The sequence below is a fragment of the Lonchura striata genome, chromosome 34 (assembly GCF_046129695.1).
Source record: "Lonchura striata isolate bLonStr1 chromosome 34, bLonStr1.mat, whole genome shotgun sequence".
In the NCBI taxonomy this organism is placed as follows: domain Eukaryota; kingdom Metazoa; phylum Chordata; class Aves; order Passeriformes; family Estrildidae; genus Lonchura; species Lonchura striata.
The window spans coordinates 4,135,057-4,157,126 of record NC_134636.1 but is presented as its reverse complement, the minus strand read 5'-3'; the positions used below and the strand labels follow the sequence as shown (position 1 = coordinate 4,157,126).

The 22,070-nt window shown below is 53.1% G+C and overlaps 1 protein-coding gene across 1 annotated transcript; it reads right to left on the bottom strand.

Moving 5' to 3' along the window:
* Positions 1–4,018: 4,018 nt before the first annotated feature.
* Positions 4,019–21,549, bottom strand: LOC144247829 (serine/threonine-protein kinase pim-1-like). Its single transcript, XM_077789486.1, has 7 exons — positions 21,375–21,549; positions 9,372–9,456; positions 6,204–6,633; positions 5,809–5,859; positions 5,238–5,604; positions 4,383–4,562; positions 4,019–4,125 (listed from the first exon to the last, which is right to left on the bottom strand). Exons 1-7 carry the CDS (start codon positions 21,547–21,549, stop codon positions 4,019–4,021), a joined length of 1,395 nt encoding a protein of 464 aa, XP_077645612.1.
* Positions 21,550–22,070: the final 521 nt, after the last annotated feature.

Sequence of the window (22,070 nt, the reverse complement as noted above, 5' to 3'; positions counted from 1 at the left end):
GCTTTCTCCCAAAGCCTGGCCAGGGCTGAAGGAGGAACCAAGGGAGTTGACTTTGATCCTTCACCCCCAAACAAGGCCACATGGGGCTTTGTCTGTTTCTAAATACAGAAAGATAAATCCATGTTTTATCAAGGAACACATACATGGATCATGTTGTTAATCATGCTTCGTTAATGAGTGGATACAAATAAAACATTTGCTTGGAAGGTTCATCTAGAGGTGACCTTTGCCTCAGGACCTGTTCAGGCCTTGGTACTTTGATTGGTCCTGAGACCTACAATCAACTACAACCTTCGTAACAATTCTTTCAGTAACACAGCTTACATTTAAGTATTAAGCAAAAAGACATCTCCTCTTGTTCTACAATTAAGTGCAGTGTAAGTTCATTACTCAGAGCTATTCACATTCCTTTTAAAACATGCCTAAATTGTTGCCATTCTCCCTTATTTACCAAATGCCTCTCTTTTCTTAACACTGTATCTTTTAAGGAAGGTCTCAATACTCCACTTCCCAGCACAAAGTGTCCCAGCAACTCACCAAGTGCACACACTGCAATGATCACAGGCCCTGCCACGAATGCATTTCACAGCAGCCTCTAATTTGGCAGCCATGAAGCCAATCCCACCAAGAAGAATTTTCTTCTTTCTGCCACTCTTCTACTGCTCTTTCTGCCAAGGTGATTCCTGACTGTTGGCCTTCAAACCCATCACTGCTAGCAGTGCAACATCCCCGTCCCCTGATAGCCCAGGTTCCTCCTTGGCCAGCAAGCAGATAATCCGAGGCCATGTGGTTCTCTGGAGTCCCCATTTGTGTTTGTTGGAGCTCATAGGATGTGCTATTGGACATTTTAACAGCATCATTTGCTACCTATTCTAATAATCCATTCAGCTCCTTCATGTCAACTCCACAGGACAGGGCAGCGCACATGGGGCGCAGGGTGAACCAGAATCTTTTGCTTTCTGAAACCCAAGGCACTCTTTGGGTGGAAAATGTTCTCTGAGCCCTAAGTCTTCTGTGTGCTTGTTGCTGAAGGAGCCTAAATGGTGGCCCTGCAGCTGGGAGTGGTGTGACACTGACACTGACCAGCTGCAGCACCCCAAGTTCTACTGGCACTGGCAGTGATGCTAAAGCACAGAAATCTTCTGACACTGTAGCCTCTAGAACTATAACAGGGTTGGGTTTCTCCTGACGGGAAATCTGAGTGAATCCTGTCTCACTGATCATTGTATTCCTGTGTCCCACAGCAGAGTTTTCTGTAACTGTCCCTTCACTGACTCCGTTACGAGGCAGAGCCCATTGACAGAGTTCTGGCCACCACACAGGGTGAGCCCTCCAAGGGAACCCCATTCCTCCCAGCTTCAGCTGAGAACATACCCAGCAATTAGTGACACTGAGTGCTTTGGCTACCTTGGTCTTTACATTTTCAAAACATTTTTGATGACTGATCCCTTGGTGAAACTCTGGAGGTGTTTTGGCAAACAAAGGTTCTGGCTGACTATCAAGGTACAAATTACAGACATCAGTAGTACTTTAGTGACACAATTCTTCATTCTTTTTGCTCAATCTCATTCAAGTTAGGAACAATAATTCTGTTGTCCATGGAGCTGGCACCTTTTTAATTCCAGAATAATGCCCACAAGGTCCTTTAGTGTTCAGCTTTACCATGTTATCTGTGGGTAACAAGGCTTGGTGGGGCCCTTTCCCCTTTGGCTGGAAGAGGGCCAGGACCTCTATTTAGAGAAAAAAAAAGGAAAAAGAAAAAAAAAAAACAATTAGATGAATTGTAAAAGATACAAATAAAATCCAAGTGTTAGTGAAACATCTTCTGTAACTTTGCATTAGGAGGTAAATGATCTTTTTAAAAAGAGAACTCAGTTATTTACATTGTAAATGTGTGATGGCATGGATCCATCTTACTGACCTCAGCAGCCTTTTTTAAAGTTTTTGGGGGTTGTTTCCAACATTGTTATTTTAAATTGTGGTCAAAGCAATAGGAAATTGATTGGGGCCCTTCCAGCTCCAGACAGGACTGGGAATCTAAACTCTGTCAAACCCCAAATCCTTTAGAAGATGACCTTCCTTCTCACTCTGGGAATGAGCTGCACATTCCCTCTGAAATTGTCAGGGGTTTCTTAGGGATGAAAAATCCCACTTACGGCCTTTTGCTCTGGTTTGGAAGTGGGAAGGGCAACTCTCCATCCATCAGCTCCAGACTGCACTGCCTCAGGAACACGGCTCACTTGCCAGCTTTGGCCACTCATGGCACTTCTAGAGGAGGAAGAAAGTGCAACTACACAATTCCAGCCAAAAAGCAATGAAGAATGAATAGTGGAGATCCAGGCATTCCTGCAGAGATTCAGGGGCTCAGCTGGGACTGTGGAGAGTTTGGGTCCTTGCCAGTTGGATGTGTGTCCCCAGCTGCAATCTCCTGGCCTGCAGGAGAGTCTCACTCACCTGCCAAAGCAGAAAGCTCAGGCACTGTGCTCAAACGGGCTTGTCTGATGCAAAGCTGTCAGAGCAATGTGAGGGCAGAGCCAGCCCAGCTGTGCCCAGGGCAGTGCCCAGCAGAGCCCTGGCAGAGCCCAGAGCAGCCTCAGCACCCGCAGAGCCCGGCTGCAAGGAGAGAAACCAGAAACCACCCATCAGCTGAAGGCTCCTGTCCCCTTGTCCCAACTGCCCACAAAGCCCAGGCCATGCTGGCTGTGCCTAGAGCCATGCCCAGAGCTGCCCATCACTGCTGCCTTTGGGAGCAGAGCAGGAGGGCAGGACATTCCCAGCCTGCAGCCAGCCACAGCACATCCAGCCCTCAGCAGCTGCCCAGAGCAGGAGACTCCTTGTGCTTGTTGCCATCTCCCAAAAGCTCTGATCCCACCATGCCAAGCAGACGGGGACTCACCTCATGCCATCCTCTGCTGGGAGAAAAGCTGGTCCCAAATGATGTCCTCAGCCTTCTCCAAGGGCACGGCCCATCCACGCTGCAGCTGCTCCCAAGCGCTTCCCAATCCCGACTGGACCTTACATTGAACGCTTCCTCAAGAAAAACAAACAACAAACTGTTGAAAAGTGATTAGAGACATGGGGAAACAAGAAAACAACTCTTATCTCTGTCAGGGGTCTGAGGAAGGCCCAACCCCCACATGCTAGGGAAAATCCCACCCATGGGGGAGAGAAGCCCACACTTTCTCTCTTCCCTCCTGAACTACCCCCCAAAATAACAGTGATCACAAAGCAAACAAGGGCAGTGGAGCAGGCCAAGCCATTCCTTGCCTGCAAAGCAAAGCAGCCCCTGCACAGGTTCTGGAGTCCCACCTCTGCTCCCAACATGGGGGTTTTTTTGTGTCGGGCTGGCTGCCCCAGCCCCAGCCTCAGCCTAGGCCATGCTGGGTGGTAGGGGCTTTTAGCAGGGCCAGGAGCAAACTCCCATTTTGTATCCACCCCAACCCATGCCCCCAGCCCTGCCAAAAAGCAGCTGGGCAGCCGACTGAAGTTGCATCTGCCCCAGAACAAGGAGAACCTTTTGTTCCCAGCCAGTCTGAGCAATGCCCAAATCTGGGAGCATTTCCCCAGCTGTGGACTCATCTGCAAATTCGCTGTGGAGCCTGGCTTTGGAGAAGGTGCCAAAAGTTCATCATCTTCAGCTGCCAGTGTCCAAGTTCAGGAAGAGGTTATCATCCTTGATGTCGTCCTCGCTGTCTCCAGCAGCCCCACCTGGTACAGCTTCTCCAGGGGCTCCTTCTCCTTCCCTGGGGGTCAGACCAGGCTGTCAGGGCTCTGCCCAGGGCCCCAGCTGTCAGGCAACTGGGACAAGCAAAACCACCTTGGATGGCAGCCACCAGTGCTGGGCAGAGCAGCTCAGCTCCAGCACAAGGGCTGCGTGTTCCCACCCAACAACCCCAGTGCATTGATATAGGCAAGGAAAAAAGTCTGGGTTTCCTTGATTCTGATTGCCAGGGCATGTGTGGAGCTGTAACTTACCAGGGCCCTGCAGCAAAGTGTGCATGAGGCTCTCTCCCTTCATCTATGACAGGTGACTATCCTGTATCCAAGGTTCACAGAACAGGTCTTCTAAGGAAGGCCTGTCCAAGAAGTGCATGGATAAACACCACCTGATAAGTTCTTGGCACTCTGGGCAGAGAAACCAGAAACCACCAGTCAGCTAGAGAAGGCTCCTGTCTGCTTTGCCCCACTCTTCCCATGCCCAGGCCATGCTGCTTTTGTGCTCCCAGCTGGGCCTAAACTTTCCCACCAATTCCCTGTTGTGGAGGAGAGCAGGAGAGCAGGACATGTGCCACCTCCTCAGCGGCTGCCAGAGCGAGATGCTCACGAGCCCGCTGCTGTCTCCCAGCACTGGTATTCCCCCGTGGCCAGAGATGAGGATCCACCTGGAGAGAGCCGCTGTGGCAGCGAGAGCTGATGGTCCCAGCTGATCTTCCGGCCCCTCCTGAAAGGGTGCTGCCCGCAGACCATCTGGTGCAGCAGGATGCCCAGGGACCAGATCGTTGCTGCCTCGCCATGGTACCAGCCCAAGCGGTTCCATTCCGGGGGGCTGTATGACAGTGCTCCTGTGGAATACAGATGGAGTTCATCAGGGGGATGCTGCTGCTTCCAGAGCCTGGCCCCAGCATCCCTGGGCATGCAGGGGCTGCCCCAGTGACACACAGGGTGACTGCTGCACTCTCGCCAGCACCTGGGACTTGTGTACAAACTCAGGGCTGGACAAGAAGCCACTGGTGTTGGAAGAGGGCAGCAGAAGCCCCAGCAAGGCCTGACCATGACATGTAAAGCAAAAACCCATTCAGGGCTGGGGGAAAAAACAGGTCCTTATCCTCCCTGCCTGCAGTGCCCCAAAAATATTATGAAGACAATATTTTATGTTTTCATAAAATATTATGAAAACAAGGTGAATGGAGCAGTTCAAGCCCTTCCTCTCGCCTGCCCACCAAACTGGCTGGTGCACTGGTCCTGGCCCCCTCCTCTGCTACCCCCACCCACGGGTGCTTTTGTCAGGCTGCCTGCTGCTGCTCCAACCCCAGCCCCAGGCAGAGTGGTGGGCAAAGGCCGCCAGCAGGGCTGGAAGATGCCTCCCCACCCAGCCCCGCTCAAAAGCAGCTCAGGTAAAGACTCAGTACCCTGACTGGCAGCAAAAGGGAGAATCCTCGCTGCCACACCCAGCTTGGCCTGTGAGATGTTGGGCCATGAGATGGTGGGACCGGGAGCACACCCCTGCCCGGGCTCACCTGCAAAGTCAGTGTAGGCTGTGTCCTGCAGGTAGGTGCCACAGCCAAAGTCGATCAATTTTGCCTGGCCAGTGGCCAGGTCAACCAGGATGTTCTCTGGTTTGATGTCACGGTGCAGGACCCCGCGGCTGGTGCAGTGCCGCACGGCCTCCAGCACCTGGCGGAACAGCTCCCGTGCCACCTCTTCAGACAGGAACCTCCGTGCCCGAATGAAATGCAGGAGGTCCTGAGACCGCTCCGGCCGCTCCAGCACCATCACGATGCTGTTGGGGAGCTCAAACCACTCCAGCAGCTGGACCACACCAGGGAAGCCGGTGGACACCTTGTCCAGCAGGACGATCTCCAGGGGTGCGCTGGTGCCGTCGGGCTGCGGGAGGACCACGGTGCCACCAGTGGGACTGATGTCGTGCCAGGGCAGGGGAACCCCTCAGCCAGCCCGGGATGCTCTGTGCCCTGCGCTGGCCCCACGCCCGCTCCCCATCGAGGCGTCCTGGTGGCTTCCCCCATGCCGGGGCTCGCCTCATCCCCGCCCGGCACGGCCCGGCTGTTCCCGCTGGCCCCGCTCACTCACCAGCTCGCCCCAGCGCCGGACGCGGTTCCGTGGCACCCTTTTGATGGCCACCTGCAAGCCAAAGGCAGCAGCGGGCTGAGCTCGCCGCCCGCCCTGCCGAGCCCCATCCTCCTGCTTCCTTCTCCTCCGCCTCCTCCTTCCTCCTCCTTCTCTTCCTTCCCTATCCTCCTCCTCCTGTCCCTCCTTCCTCCTCCTCCTCCTCCCTCCTTCCTCCTCCCTCCTTCCTCCTCCTCCTTCTCCTTCTCTTCCTTCTCCATCCTCCTCCTCCTTCTCTTCCTTCTCCATTCTCCTCCTCCTCTCCCCATTCCTCCTCCTCCTTCTTTTCCTCCTCCTCCTCCTCCTCCTCCTCCTCCTCCTCCTCCTCCTCCATGCCCGCCGCCGGCCCCGCCGCTCACCGGGGCGCCGTCCGAGAGCCGCGTGGCTGCGAACACTCTGCCGAAGCCGCCGCGCCCCAGCAGCGAACCCACTCGGTACCGCTCCTGCAGGGCCTCCTGCGCCTTCCCTGCGGGCGGGACGCGGCTGTCAGCGCTCGGCCCGGGGCCAGCAGCGGCCCCCGAGCGCCCCCCGAGCGCCTCGGGCCGGCCATCCCCAGGCCTTCGGTCTCGGCAACGGGACACGGGAGGCTCGGGGCCGGCGGCCGCGCTGCCGAGCGGCGGAGCTCGGGCCGGGGAAGCCGCAGCGGGGGCGGCGGGAGCGGCCGTGCCGCGTGTGTCCTCCGCGGGGCCCGGGAGGCGCCGGCGCCGGGGCCGGACCCTGCGGCGGGGCCGGGGCCGGGCTCGGGCCAGGCGGAGCCAAAGGGCGGCGATGCCGGCCCAGCCCCAGGCACTGATGCCCGCCCGGCAGCGCCACCGCCAGCACGGCCAGAGCCGGGCGGAGGCGAGACCGCGGCGGGGCGGGCGGGGCCGGGGACGGGGCAGCCCCGCCCGGGGCCGGGGGCGGACCGGGGGCATGGCCCGGCCCGGCATGGGGAGAAGGAGGCGGGGAGAGGAGAGGGACACCGGGGAAGGACACCGAGGGGAAGGTGTCCGACAGCGGGGGAGGGAGAAGAGAAAGAAGAGAAAAACTGCTTTTGCTGCTGCCGCTGCTGCCGCCGCTGCTGCCGCCGCCGCCGCTGCTGCCTCTGCAACTGAAGCACCGAGGCCGTTTGTCCGCGTGTCCGTTCCCCGCTCGCCCCACGAGCCCCACGGCCGAGCCCCGCGCGCCCCGGGGACAGCCCCTTCGTCTGTCCAGACACGGGAACTTTGCAGTGTGGAGCCCAGATCCAGAGTCCTGACTCCTGCACACTGGCAGAGGAATCCCCTCTGCTGTGTCGCTGCTGTGAATTGTCCTTGCTGAGGCTCAAACACCCTTGGGGCACATTCCCGTGCTGTAGGATTCCTACCTGACCCAAGCACTGCACCTGTGTCTGCAGCGTTGCTTTCCAGTAAAAACAGGGGAAGGAAAACTGCGTGTAGCTCATGGTATTTTACAGTGTTTATAACTTTCTAAGTGACCCATCTTAGAGGTGAGATCCATTTGGAATTCATGGCATGGAGAAGTCGTGCAACATGGCAAAGGAAAGCATAGAAATAAAGAGGAAAACATCTTAGATACTTTCTTTCATTTTCATTGCACTTCTGCAAAGCTGCTCCACTTCTCCAGGAATCTTCTCCTGTCTGCTCTTGTCAAGAACCTCTCATGGAGAACAAGGTCGAGCATCTATCCCAAAATTTGCCACCTGCTGCAGCTTCTCTTGGCTTTCCACAGTGCACTGTGTGTGCAGCGCGACTTTTGCAGCAAAGCAGGCCAAATGTTTGGAGAACTTTACATGTCCTTTCTTTTCCTGGGGGGCTGGGGAGTTGTGCCACTGGTGAAGTGGCACAACTGTGACTGTTTGTCCTGGTTTAGGGCAAATTTTGTGAGGAAACCTCCAAAAGGAGTCCGTCTACAAATCAAGTTCAAGCGGCCCCTCTCCCTACTATTTCAGGAGAAGACTTCCCTGGAGAAAAGTGGAAAAAATCAGTTTATTTAACAAGTATAGTGTTCACAAGCATGAATAATATGAAATAAACCCCCTCAGAGTTCTGAAGAGATGGCAATTCAGAAAGTCCTTTTTGTGGGTTGTAGTTGGCTCACTCGGTCTCTTCTCAGTCTCTCTGGCACTGGAATGCAGCTTCCCAGACCTCAGTGGGCCACAGGTGTGAGCTGCTGGTGTTTTTCTGGGTTTTCAGTCCAGAGCAGGTTTAAACAGTTCCAAGAAAAAGGAAAGTCTGTGATGGTTACTAAATTGTTCAAATGTTCAACTCCTGTTTGTTGGCAAGAAACCTTTCTGTGCCTCTGAGTGTCACCATCCCTGAGCCCAAAGGACACAAACCTGATGAGTTGTGGTTTCCACTGCAGGGGCACTTGGGACCTTGGCTCTGCACAGGAGAGCTCTTCATCCACTTTCTCTCTTTTCCTCCCTCTGGGCATGGAGGAAGCTCCTGACTTCAGCCTGTGACTCGTGTGTACAAAGAGCAAATTTGGGCAGAATTGGGGCAGGGAGGGTTTGGGGGGACCTTGGGATCTGTGCTGGGTACAGAAAGTGTTTTCCATTGCTCTGAGACTGGCTACTGTGCAAAGTGGATTTAATAGCCAGCAGAGGAATGACTTCTGCATTTGATGGAGCTGTGCCTTCCCTTGGCTTTGTTGGCTGACAAGAATTGAACATCCCTCTGTGTCTCAGGCAGCTCTTACTCCAAGGAAAGCAGGTGGGGGTTGGAGCCAAGGAGCTGAAACCTGCAGGTGCAGCCTGGGCTGGAGGGAGCTCAGATTTGCACAAGGCTGCTCTGAGTGCCAGGGCTTGGATGGGGGAAATGGTGGGGTGGGGGTAGGGACAGAGTCTGATGGATTGTCAGCCATCAAGGGTCTTGATTTTCATATCTATTTCAACTGCATGAGGAGGTACTTGAATTCAGTGTCAAGTGGAGATTGCACATATTCATTTATGTGGAATAAAAAGATGAAACAGGACCTAACAAATCTTTTCTGTGTCTTTATAAAAATAAAGCATTCACTTTGAATACACTACTAAAGCCTGCCTAATTAATCACAAAAGATTTAAAAACTTAAATCAAATTATTCCCAGAGGCTTGGCTTGTTCAAGCATTCTGAATGTTAATGAGCTTTGGGGCACTATTTCTCCAGTGAATCTAACTCAGAGTACACAAATTATTGTAATTCCTTTTAAATGTCTCCTTGAGAGAGTTGCTTGGGGGATGAGGGTCAGGGCTTGTGTGTCCTGCTTGGCACAGTCCAGGCAGGGCTTTCACAGCCCCATCCCACACTCCATTTCCCAGCTGGAGCTGCTGGTGCCTCTGAGTTCTGCTGCCCCAGCCCCAGGGAGGACTTGGGGTCATTTGGTCACTCAGGAGCTGGGCTGGGAGCTCCAGAGGTGGCTGTGGAGCATTGCCTATGCTGTGCTAGGGACTGGCAGACACTGCTGGGCTGGGATAGAGGCTCTGGGGGGATTGGGGTTCCAGGGCAGGGCAGTGCTGGGGCTTCAGGGCAGGGCAAGGCTGGACCTGCCCCTTCCTCCCCCACACACAAAAGGTTTCCAGCCAACAATCTCCTCCAGTCTTTCACACCAGGCAATGTTGGAGGTGTAATCCCAATTCTGGACGTAGGCACCTGGATAAGAAGAGTTCTGTTCCATAGGAAGCAAAGCACAGAGCCCCAGTGTTTGGAAGGCAGATGAGAGCCTCACAAGGCCAAGGTCAGCCAGACTTGTCAGGAATGGCAGATTGTCTGCAGGCAGCCTCTGGATATAGGGAATTTTGGAGACAGAATCCAAATTTTGGCCATGGGCACCTGGAGAAGCAGGACAGTGTTGCAATGCGGGCAGCCTCTCTTGCCGCGATACCCCGAGCAGTGGAGTGCTGGGGGGTGAGAGGGAAGAGAACGGGCGGCTGCTCCCCCTGTGAAGCTCTGCAGTCCCACTTGGCGTGGGGAGGCAACACGGGACTTGGGGGTGAACAGGATGGTTTCATTCAGTGAGCCCCAAGACCCTCTGGGGAGGGCGAACAAAGGTTTTATACCAGAACTCAAGAGGCGGGGTATAGGAACAGCAACCAGTGAGGGTACGCCTGGGGAAGAGTCTAAGGAGGAACTAACAGAGCACAAACCTATCAGGGGAAACAGGGGAGAGGAGTAACACAAAGTAACCAAAAGGGTGTTGAGCCTCACTAAATAGACAGGGAATGCTCTGGAAGCAGGGGAGGAGGCTACGAGGAGTGACAGGGAATGTTCTGGGGAAAGGGGCAGGGAAAGGGAGGATTGACAACTTGGAGAGGAGGGGGGTAGGGAAGAGCTTGGGAAGATTGAAAACTGGGGAAGGGAGGAGATTAGGGGTTGGGGGTTGAACATACACAGAACAAATATCAAACTAAAGAAAAACACACAACAGGACAATTCTTTCCCATAGGAAGGAAAGCATGGAGCCTTCCCCAGTGTTTTGGGCACAGATGAGAGGTGACCCTCATGAAACCACTTCCAACCAGACTTGTCCTGGCAATATTCCTATGGGAACAATCCCTGGATAAAAGGACATTTGGACGTAAAATCCCAGTTCTGGCCATGGGCACTTGGAGGAGAAGGAGAGTTCTTTTCCACTGAAAGGAAAGCAGGGAGCCCCAGTGTTTCCTGTCCCAGTGAGCCCCAGTAGCAGAGAAGAGACCTTTAACATGCCAAGGTCAGCTGGACCAGTCAGGCAGTCCACGGGAGGCCAAACCAGCCAGACCTGTTCTGTGTTCCTTTGGTTGCATGGGGTCCCACAGTGCCACAATAGCCCCTGGGTTCCATGAGACCTCCTAGTTTCTCAATGGTTCCAATGATTCCATGAGGCCATGGAGTGTCCCAATGGTCTCCATGGTTCCCCAGGCCCCACAATGACATGTGAGTCCTCTGATCCATGAGGCCCACAATGTCACAATGGACCTTTGGACCATGGGGGTTTGCAGTGTCACAATGGTCTCCTTTGGCTCCACAGTGTCACAATGGACCACTGATGACACAAGGCCCCACAGTGTCACAATGGTCCTCTTGGTTCTGTGGGGACCCCAGGGTCACAATGGTCTCACTGGTTCCATGTAGCCTCACAGTGTCACAATGCTTTGCTGATTCCATTGGGTATCATAGTATCCCAATGGTCTCCATGATCCAATCTGTCCCCCAAGTGTCACAATGGTGTCCATTGTTCCATGGTGCCTCACAGTGTCACAATGGCTCCTTGGTCTCACAGGCCCCACAGTGTCACAATGGCTCCTTGTTTCCATGGTTCCTGTGCTGGTGCATTCCCTCCTCCCCTTCTCAGGCTGCCCTGCCAGCTGAGAAATGCTCACTGGGCCTCGGTCTTGGCCAGCAGCCCCTGGGCTCAGCTCCTCTGGAGCTCATCACAAACACTGTCTGCTCCAGGCACTGCTGCTGCCCAGCCAGCTCCTGGTTACTTTAGGAGCAGCCCTGGAACTGTTTGTGTCCCCTCAGTGGCACAACATCCCTGTTCTCACCCTGCCAAAGAAAGCTGCTGATGCCAAGTGTGGCCAGGATGAAACATGGCTGGGACTGCAGCCCCTCTCTAGGGGCCCTACAAACAGCGCTCCAAAAGGAGCCCTTGGAACTCTCCTGGGCCAGCGACTCCCTCTGAGTGGGGCCTCTCCGAGCCGGGAACTCTCCCGTTTGCTGAATTCGGGGATCCCGAAACAACGAGGGAGCCTGGGCCGATCCCCCCACTCCTCCAGGCTCAACCCTTCCCTGCTGGGGAGATGCCAAAGCATCCTCAAGGAGCATTTCCCCGCCCTTAGGGGAATTTCTCACAGGTGCCTTGCACTGACTCTCTGTGTCTGTGTGCACACAGGAGTGCCTGTGCTGGGGAATGTGGCAGAAATGCTGCTCTCTGAGGGCTCTGAGTGCCCTGGATAGCTGAGCCTGTCAGGCCTGTAAGTGAGGTCAAGTGATGCAGCCTAAGCTAAGTTAAATGCTGCTAAGAGTTGTTTTTTGCTATAAGTTATAAGCTGAGCTAAATCCTGTTAAACGATATTCCTCTGTTAAATTGAAAAGTCATAGGTTATAAGTTATGTTAAATACTGTTAATATCTGTTCTTTTGCTAAATTTTGAAGTTGAAGGTAGAAGTTAAGGTTAAGGTATAAGTTAAGTCCTGTTAAATTCGAGCTCTGTTCAGCTTTTGGCCCATATTCCTTTTATCCTTGCCCTCACTGTTCTATGTGTCCCTGTGCCACATAAAGGGACAGTTCTCTGATCATTTCAGTTTGATTGCCTGGATTTTGTTTGGATTTGTGGTTGATTTGTTTCCTAGGGGTGCCTTAAGTGTGAAGTGTTGTCCTGGGTTGTAAGATAAGCTTGTATTCCATTTGCCATCTGTTGAAGGCAAACCGGTTGGACAGGTTTTTGTTATCTCTCTCAGAGACAATGGTTTGCCCCGTAGAGGCAATGGTTTGTTTATACACCATTGACTGATTCAATGCAGGGCTGGTAAATGTAACACCGTGAGGGGTCCCACCCAGAGGGGGGAAGCCGAGCACTCTATTGTTGTTTAAAGGGGTAGCTTTTTGGGGAGAGGAGGCAGCTCTCTGGGCGGGACTCCGAGAGAAGCAGCTCGCTCTCTCTCTTCGCGGGATTCCCAGAGAAGCAGCTCGCTCTCTCTCTCTTTTCGGCGGCACTCGCAGCGAAGCAGCCGGCGCGCGCTGAGGCGACGGCAGCGGAGCTCAGAGGCAACCCCGGCGCAGAGGAAGACCGGCCCCACTGCCACCAGATCTTCAGAGGAAAACTGTACCCTTCTAAAGATCACCACTTCAGCTGCAACTCATCAACCATTGCAAGGGGAGCAATTGTCCCAGCAGAACTACTGGCACCCCGACTCCTCAGGTTCTGGACTTTTTTCACTGGTTTTGTTTGTACCGATTGCATTTGCCTTTTTAAATTGTTGTCTAGTTTTCTCCTAGTAAAGAATTGTTACTCCCATTCCCACATCTTTGCCTGAGAGCCTTTTAATTTAAAGATCCTGGTAATTCAGAGGGAGGGGGGTTTGCCGTTCTCCATTGCACAGGAGACTTTGCCCTCTTCCACAGACTCCTGTCTTGTCGAACCAAGACAGAATTTGGCGCCCAACGTGGGGCCCGAGGGCATTGAGAGGGAAAAAGGATTAACAGTTCTTAAGTAATTTGGTTTTTTGTTGTGTGTAAAAACATCTTCAGCATCACAATGTGGTCTAGTTTACCTTGGTTTGGGTGGCACGTGATCGTAGCTATACTTTTCCCATTTGCAGACCCTTATCTAAAAATGGGTCCTATAACTAAGGCTACGGTGTCTGTTATCAAGTTTGGCTTCTGGGTTAATTGGGTGAGGAATTCATGGATCTTTAATTTCCTCTGGAAGGCAGGTACATGGATTTATAGCTATCACACGTTAACTGTATGTTTTTGGGGTTACTTTAATAACGGTACCTACTGTGAGGAAATAGCACCTGGGCAAACTTTCTCCCAACCTTTTAACCATCTTTTTGGGTCTGCTCCACCAGTTCTCAAAGGGTTAAGATCCTTTCTAAGTGCTAATGATACCATACAATGGGTGGTGTTGCTGATAGTCCTGTTATATTTAGCATTCAGAGATAAGGGAAGATTAACCTGGATAACTACCCTCACACCTACACCACAGACTCGAGATGCTGCTGCTCCAGAGCCTGACCCTGCCCCACAGCCCACCTCAGAAATGAACCGCCCAGATTGGGTGAGGGTTCTGGTTAAGGAGATACGAGAGATGCTGAAGGAGTGCATTTCCCCAGCTGGTGAGAAACTGGCCCTTTGCCTTGAGGAAGGACAGTCTAATAGTACAGCTGTGGAACCCACAGATGTTACAACTGTCCAGGTTCCAGCTGAACCACAAAGGCAGTCACGGTCAGCAGCAGTGGCCCCGGTAGAAACAAGGAAGTCTAAGGTGAAAGCAGAGCACCCTGCAGATAGGGACAGGAATGGAGGAACCTCACAACCCACAGGGGACCCAGAGATTGTTATCATCACCGAGTCCCTGACGTACGAAAGTCTTCGTAATCTGCATAAAGACATTGTGCGACGAGGGCGTGAGGCTTATGCTACCTGGCTACTCCGGGTTTGGGATCTTATGGGTACAGGCATGCAGCTGGACGGTGGTGAGGCAAGGAACTTGGGACCCTTGACCCAGGACTCGGGTATAAATCAGGTTTTTGTAAGGGAACCAGGATCCCTTTCTCTCTGGGAGCGGCTCTTAATGAGTGTCAGGGAGAGGTTTGTCCACAGAGAGAGAATGCAAGAGCACCATCATAGAATGTGCTGGAAGACCCTCGAGGAAGGGATCCAACAGCTGAGGGAAGTGGCAGTATTGGAGGTACTCTTTGGGAGGGATGGACGACACAATAATGACCCTGACAAGGTCAGGTGTACGGGACAAATGCTGTGGAGTCTGGCAAATCTTGGGCCATCTCAATACACCACCTTCATTGCAACAATCAATGCTGACGCCCACCAGGAGACAATAGGTTCTGTTGCCAACAAACTTAGGAATTATGAGAGTATGATTAATGGCCCAATGCAGGCTCATATCTCAGCCATGATTAAGGAGTTTAAAGAGGAGATGAGGGGGAGATAAGGAAGGTTAATACAGCACCCGTGAGAGTCACAGGCCCCAGAATCAGCGCCCAACATTCCCCAGCTAGAGAGAGAGGGTACACCCCAAGGGCTAATCTGTGGTTCTTCCTGCGTGACCATGGGGAAGACATGGGGAGGTGGGATGAGAAACCCACTTCTGTCCTGGCAGCACGGGTCCGTCAACTTAAGGAGGGAAACTCTAACCAGGGGAGTTCCACCAAAGTGAAGGTAGCCTCAACCTCCCGTGACCAAGCTTGTGGGTACGATCTGTCAGACCCCCTTGAAGGGACCTCTAGTATGTATGCCCAGGAAAGGAATGATAACCAGTGTTAGAGGGGCCCTGTCTCTAGCCAGGGAGAGGCATGGGAAAACCGGATCTTCTGGACAGTGTGGATCCGATGGCCTGGCACATCAGAGCCACAAAAATATGATGCTTTAGTTGATACTGGTGCACAGTGTACTCTGATACCATCGGGACATGTGGGGGCAGAGCCTGTTTCCATTGCTGGTGTGACAGGGGGATCACAACAATTGACTCTGGTGGAAGCCGAGGTGAGCCTGACTGGGAAGGAGTGGAAGAAACATCCTATAGTGACTGGCCCAGATGCTCCGTGTATCCTAGGCATAGACTTCCTCCGGAACGGATATTACAAAGACCCAAAGGGACTCAGGTGGGCTTTTGGAATAGCCGCTGTAGAGGCAGAAGACATTAAGCAATTGAACACCTTGCCTGGACTGTCAGAAAACCCCTCTGCAGTAGGACTCCTAAGGGTGGAAGAACAACGCGTGCCAATTGCGACCTCGACAGTGCACCGCCGGCAGTATCGGACGGATCGAGATGCCGTGATCCCCATCCACAAAATGATTCGGGAGCTGGAGAGCCAAGGGGTGGTCAGCAAAACCCACTCACCCTTCAACAGCCCCATCTGGCCTGTGTGCAAATCTGACAAAGAATGGAGATTGACTGTGGACTATCGTGGCTTAAATGAAGTGACTCCACCGCTGAGCGCTGCTGTGCCGGACATGCTGGAACTCCAGTACGAGCTGGAGTCCAAGGCAGCAAAGTGGTATGCCACCATTGATATTGCTAATGCGTTTTTCTCCATTCCTCTGGCAGCAGAATGCAGGCCTCAGTTTGCTTTCACCTGGAGGGGCGTGCAGTACACCTGGAACCGACTGCCCCAGGGGTGGAAACACAGCCCCACCATCTGCCATGGACTGATCCAGGCTGCACTAGAAAAGGGTGAGGCTCCAGAACACCTGCAATACATTGATGACATCATTGTGTGGGGGAGCACAGCGGCAGAAGTGTTTGAGAAAGGTGAGAGGATCATCCAGATACTACTAGAAGCTGGCTTTGCCATCAAGAAGAGCAAAGTCAAGGGACCTGCCCGAGAGATCCAGTTCCTGGGAGTGAAATGGCAAGATGGACGGCGCCAGATTCCCACTGAGGTCATCAACAAGATCACAGCTATGTCCCCACCAACCAGCAAAAAGGAAACACAAGCTTTCCTGGGTGCCATAGGTTTCTGGAGAATGCACATTCCTGAGTATAGCCAGATTGTGAGCCCTCTTTATCTGGTTACCCGAAAGAAGAATGATTTCCACTGGGGCCCTGAGCAGCAACAAGCCTTCACCCAGATCAAGCAGGAGATCGCTCATGCTGTAGCCCTTGGCCCAGTCAGAACGGGACCAGAGGTCAAGAATGTGCTCTACTCTGCAGCCGGGAACCATGGGTTGTCCTGGAGCCTTTGGCAGAAAGTGCCTGGGGAGACTCGAGGCCGACCACTGGGATTCTGGAGCCGAAGTTACAGAGGGTCTGAAGCCAACTACACTCCCACAGAGAAGGAAATCTTGGCTGCCTTTGAAGGAGTTCAAGCCGCCTCGGAGGTAATTGGCACAGAAACACAACTCCTCCTGGCACCCCGACTACCGGTGCTGGGGTGGATGTTTAAAGGAAAGGTTCCCTCTACCCACCATGCCACTGACGCCACATGGAGCAAATGGATTGCCCTCATCACTCAACGCGCCCGTATTGGAAACCTGAATCGCCCTGGGATTTTGGAGATAATTACGAACTGGCCAGTAGGTGAAAACTTTGGTCTCACTGATGATGAGGAGCAGGTACAAGTGGCAAGGGCTGAAGAAGCTCCACCATACAACCAACTACCAGCAGAGGAGACCTGCTACGCTCTTTTCACTGACGGTTCCTGTCGCATCGTAGGGATGAACCGGAAGTGGAAAGCAGCCGTATGGAGCCCCACACGCCAAGTTGCACAAGCTACCGAAGGAGAAGGTGGATCGAGCCAACTCGCCGAACTCAAGGCCGTTCAGCTGGCTCTGGACATTGCTGAAAGGGAGAAGTGGCCAAAGCTCTACCTTTATACTGATTCATGGATGGTAGCCAATGCTCTGTGGGGCTGGCTGGGAAGGTGGAGGAAGGCCAACTGGCAACGTAGAGGAAAGCCAATCTGGGCTGCTGATATATGGAAAGACATTGCCTCTCGGGTGGAAAAGCTGACGGTGAAAGTCCGTCATGTAGATGCCCATGTCCCCAAAAGTCGGGCTAATGAGGAGCACCGAAACAACGAGCAGGTAGATCAGGCAGCAAAAATAGAGGTGTCAAAGATAGACTTAGATTGGCACCATAAGGGGGAGTTGTTCCTGGCTCGATGGGCTCATGATGCCTCAGGTCATCAGGGCAGAGATGCCACCTACAAGTGGGCACGAGACCGAGGGGTGGATCTAACCATGGACAGTGTTTCCCAGGTTATCCATGACTGTGAGACGTGTGCTGCCATCAAACAGGCCAAGAGAGTGAAGCCCCTATGGTATGGTGGGCGGTGGTCCAAGTACAAGTATGGGGAGGCCTGGCAGATTGACTACATCACACTGCCCCAGACACGCCAAGGCAAGCGCTACGTGCTGACCATGGTGGAAGCCACCACTGGATGGCTGGAGACTTTCCCTGTACCTCATGCCACTGCCCGGAACACCATCTTAGGCTTGGAAAAGCAAGTCCTGTGGAGACACGGCACCCCTGAGAGAATTGAGTCTGACAACGGTACCCATTTCAAGAACAGCCTTATCAACACCTGGGCCAGAGAACATGGTATCGAATGGATATATCATATTCCCTATCATGCTCCAGCTGCCGGCAAAGTTGAACGGTGCAACGGACTCCTTAAGACTACCCTGAAGGCACTTGGTGGGGGAACATTTAGAAACTGGGAAATTAACCTGGCAAAAGCAACCTGGATGGTCAACACCCGAGGGTCTGTCAATTGAGCTGGCCCTGCTCAGTCAGAACCCTTACACGCAGTAGATGGAGATAAGGTCCCTGTAGTACATATGAAAGGTATTTTAGGGAAAACTGTTTGGATTAATCCCACCTCAGGCAAAGACCAACCCATTCGTGGGATTGTCTTTGCTCAAGGACCTGGTTACACTTGGTGGGTAATGCAGAAAGATGGGGAGACCCGCTGTGTACCACAGGGAAACTTGGTCTTAAGAGAGAACTGGGGTGTAAGATTTCATGGTGTGCAGATGGAAATAGAATAAGGGGTGGATAATGTCCTGGGTTGTAAGATAAGCTTGTATTCCATTTGCCATCTGTTGAAGGCAAACCGGTTGGACAGGTTTTTGTTATCTCTCTCAGAGACAATGGTTTGCCCCGTAGAGGCAATGGTTTGTTTATACACCATTGACTGATTCAATGCAGGGCTGGTAAATGTAACACCGTGAGGGGTCCCACCCAGAGGGGGGAAGCCAAGCACTCTACTGTTGTTTAAAGGGGTAGCTTTTTGGGGAGAGGAGGCAGCTCTCTGGGCGGGACTCCGAGAGAAGCAGCTCGCTCTCTCTCTTCGCGGGATTCCCAGAGAAGCAGCTCGCTCTCTCTCTCTTTTCGGCGGCACTCGCAGCGAAGCAGCCGGCGCGCGCTGAGGCGACGGCAGCGGAGCTCAGAGGCAACCCCGGCGCAGAGGAAGACCAGCCCCACTGCCACCAGATCTTCAGAGGAAAACTGTACCCTTCTAAAGATCACCACTTCAGCTGCAACTCATCAACCATTGCAAGGGGAGCAATTGTCCCAGCAGAACTACTGGCACCCCGACTCCTCAGGTTCTGGACTTTTTTCACTGGTTTTGTTTGTACCGATTGCATTTGCCTTTTTAAATTGTTGTCTAGTTTTCTCCTAGTAAAGAATTGTTACTCCCATTCCCACATCTTTGCCTGAGAGCCTTTTAATTTAAAGATTCTGGTAATTCAGAGGGAGGGGGGTTTGCCGTTCTCCATTGCACAGGAGGCTTTGCCCTCTTCCACAGACTCCTGTCTTGTCGAACCAAGACAAGTGTTCAGTCAGGAGCAGAGTGACTCTTGCCAAGGAACTTTGTGGTGCTGTCGCTTAATATTAAATCTGGTTTTTGCTGCTCCCTTGCCGGGGACTTTTCAGCGCTCTCAAGCCCTCGTTGGTAACAGGGTGAAGGAGCCCTGGCCAAGGCTCTGGCCCTGGGGGACACAGGGACAATGCCAGGGGGTCCCTGTCCCCCCGTCCCACCCCCCACAGCCCCAGCCCCCCTCCCTGTGTCGGGCTATGGGGTTGATCTCGTGGAACATCCTCTGGGGGAGGCTGCGGCGACGGGGGCGGGGGGACCCGGGGGGACTGGGGACCCCCCTATGCATGAGCAGTGTTGGACTTCTCTGGGGGAAACTGGGGCAGAGTGACCTCCTCAGTGAAATCACACAGCCCCTGGGATGTCACAGAGCCCCAGTGATGTCACACAGCCCCTGGGATGTCACAAAGCCCCTGCGATGTCACACAGCTCCTGTGATGTCACACAGCCCCCGTAATGTCACAGGACCCCTGGGATGTCACACTGGCCCTGTGATGTCACACAGACCCAGTGATGTCACACAGCCAACTGTGAAGTCACACAGCCCTTGCGATGTCACACAGCCCCAGTGATGTCACACAGCCCCTGCGATGTCACACAGCCCACTCTGAGATGTAACAGGCCACCTGGGATTTCATACAGCTGCTCTGTGATGTCACAGCCTGCTCTTTGAGGTCCCAGTCTGCTCTGTGATGTCACAAAATCTGCCCTGTGGCGTCACAGCCCAGCCTGTGATGTCACAGTCTCCCTTTAATGTCACAGCCTGCGCTGTGATTTCACAGTCAGCTCTGTGATGGCACAACCCACTCTCTATTGTCTCAGCCTTCTCTGTGACATCACACAGCTGCTCTGTGATGTCACAGAGGCCTTATCTATGATGGCAGAGTCTTCTATGTAGCCTCACATCCCATTCTGTGATGACACACAGCCAGCCTGAAATGTCATAGACAGCTTTGTGACATCAGAACCTCTTCTGTGATGTCCAACCTCCTCTGTGATGTCACAGCCTGCTCTGTGATGGCAAAACCCACTTATCATGTCACACAGCACCTCTTGGCCTCACAGACCCATCCTGTCATGTCACAACACCTTCAGTGATGTAACACAGCCACCCTATAATGTCACAGCACACTCTCTGACCTCACAGCTTGCTCTGTGATGTCATACAGACATCCTGTGATGTCACAGCCTGCTCTGTGATGTCACATAATCACAGAAACCAGAATTACTGGGTTGGAAGAGACCTTTAAGGTCATCAAATCCAACCCATGCCCTAATACCACTTCAGCTGAACCATGGCACTGAGTGCCACATCCAGTCTTTTTTTAAACATATCCAAGGATGCTGACTCCATCACCTCCCTGGACAGACAATTCCAGTACTTTATCACCCTTTCCATAAAAAACATTTTTCCTAATATCCAATCTAAATTTCCCTTGGTACAGCATAAGACTGTGTCCTCTGGTTCTGACAGCTGCTGTGAGGAGAAAGAGACCAACCCCCACCTGACTGCAACCACCTTTCAGGGAGTGTAGAGTGGTAAGGTCACCTCTGAGCCTCCTCTTCTCCGGGCTAAACAACCCCAGCTCCAACACTTGTTCCTCACAGGACTTGTGTTCCAAGCACATCACCAGCCTTGCTGCCCTTCTCTGGACATGCTCCAGGTCCTCCATGACCTTCCCAAACTGGGTGGCCCAGAACTGGACACAGCACTTGAGGTGCTGCCCAACCAGGGCAAGTACAGGGGAAGAATCACTGCTCTGCTCCTGCTGGCCAAACCATTCCTGATCCAGGCCAGGAGCCATTGGCCTTCTGGGCCACCAGGGCACACTTCTGGCTCATGTTCAACCGGGCTTTCGACCAGTGCCCCCAGGTCCCTTTCTGCCGGGGCACTGACCAGCCACACCATCCCCAGCCTGTAATGTTGCAGAGGGTGGTGTGGCCAAAATGCAGGGATGGGCACTTGGATTTACTAAGCTTCATCTTATTGGACTCTGCCCATCCCTCCAACTCTTCCAAGTCTCCCTGCAGAGCCCTCCTACCTTCCAACAGATGGACACACGCTCCCAGCTTAGTGTCATCTGCAGATTTACTAATGAAAGGCTCAATCCCCTCATCCATGTGGTCAATAAAAACATTGAACAGAGCTGGCCCAGCGCAGAGCCCTGAGGGACACCACTGGTGACTGTCCCCAGCTGGATGCAGCACCGCTCACCACCACTCTCTGGGCCGGCCATGCAGCCAGTTCTGAGCCCAGCACAGAGTGCTCCTGTCCCAGCTGTGGGCTGCAGCTTTTCCAGGAGTGTGCTGTGGGAGACAGTGCCAAAGGCCTTGCTGGAGTCCAAATAGACACATCCACAGCCTGTCCCACATCCACCAGGAGGGTCACCTGGTCATGTAAGGAGACCAGGTTGGTCAAACACGACATACCCCTCCTAAACCCCTGCTGGCTGGGTCTGACACCCTGGCCATCCTGTAAGTGCTGTGTGGTGACACTCAGTGTAAACTCCTCCATGACCTTACCGGGTACTGAGGTCAGGATAACTGGCCTGTAATTACCAGGATCCTCCTTCTCACCCTTGCTGTGAATGGGCATCACATTGGGCAGCTTCCAGTCATCTGGAACCTCCCCAGTGAGCCAGGACTGCTGGAAAATGATGGAGAGCAGCTTGGCAAGCTCATCTGACAGCTCCCTCATCACCCTGGGGTGGATCCCATCTGGTCCCATGGATTTATGAACATCCAAGCAGCTCAGCAGTTCTCTGACTGCCTCCCCCTGGATAACAGTGGCCCACTCTGCTCCCTGACACCATCTACCAGCCCAGGAGGACAGTTGTCCTGAAGGCAAGTCGTCTTCTCACTAAAGACTGAGGCAAAGATGGCGTTAAGCACCTCTGCCTTCTCTCCATCTGCAGTTATTAAATTCCCTTCCACATCTAATAAATAACAAAGGTTGACCTTACCCTTCCTTTTACCATTAATATATTCATAAAAACATTTTTTATTAGCCTTTACTGAAGTTGCCATTTTAAGGTCAAACTGAGCTTCGGCCTCCCTAATTTCTTTCCTACATGCCCTAGCAGACCCATTAAACACTTCCTGAGGGACCTGACCCTCCTTCCAAAGATGATACATCCTCTTTTTATTCCTGAGTTCCTCCAAAACCTCCTTCACCATCCAGGCTAGACGTTTGCCTCGTCGACTCATCTTTCAGCACAC

Bases quoted from the DNA above. Each gene is read 5' to 3' on its own strand.
- LOC144247829 (XM_077789486.1), bottom strand. From the start codon at position 21,549: ATGAGGGAGCTGTCAGATGAGCTTGCCAAGCTGCTCTCCATCATTTTC. The intron at 6,634-9,371 runs GTGTGGGGGAGG...GGCGGGCATCAG, and splicing joins GTTGGCTGGAAACCTTTTGT to TGCCTGGGGCTGGGCCGGCA. The intron at 5,860-6,203 runs GTGAGCGGCGGG...TTTGGCTTGCAG, and splicing joins GGCTCTCGGACGGCGCCCCG to GTGGCCATCAAAAGGGTGCC.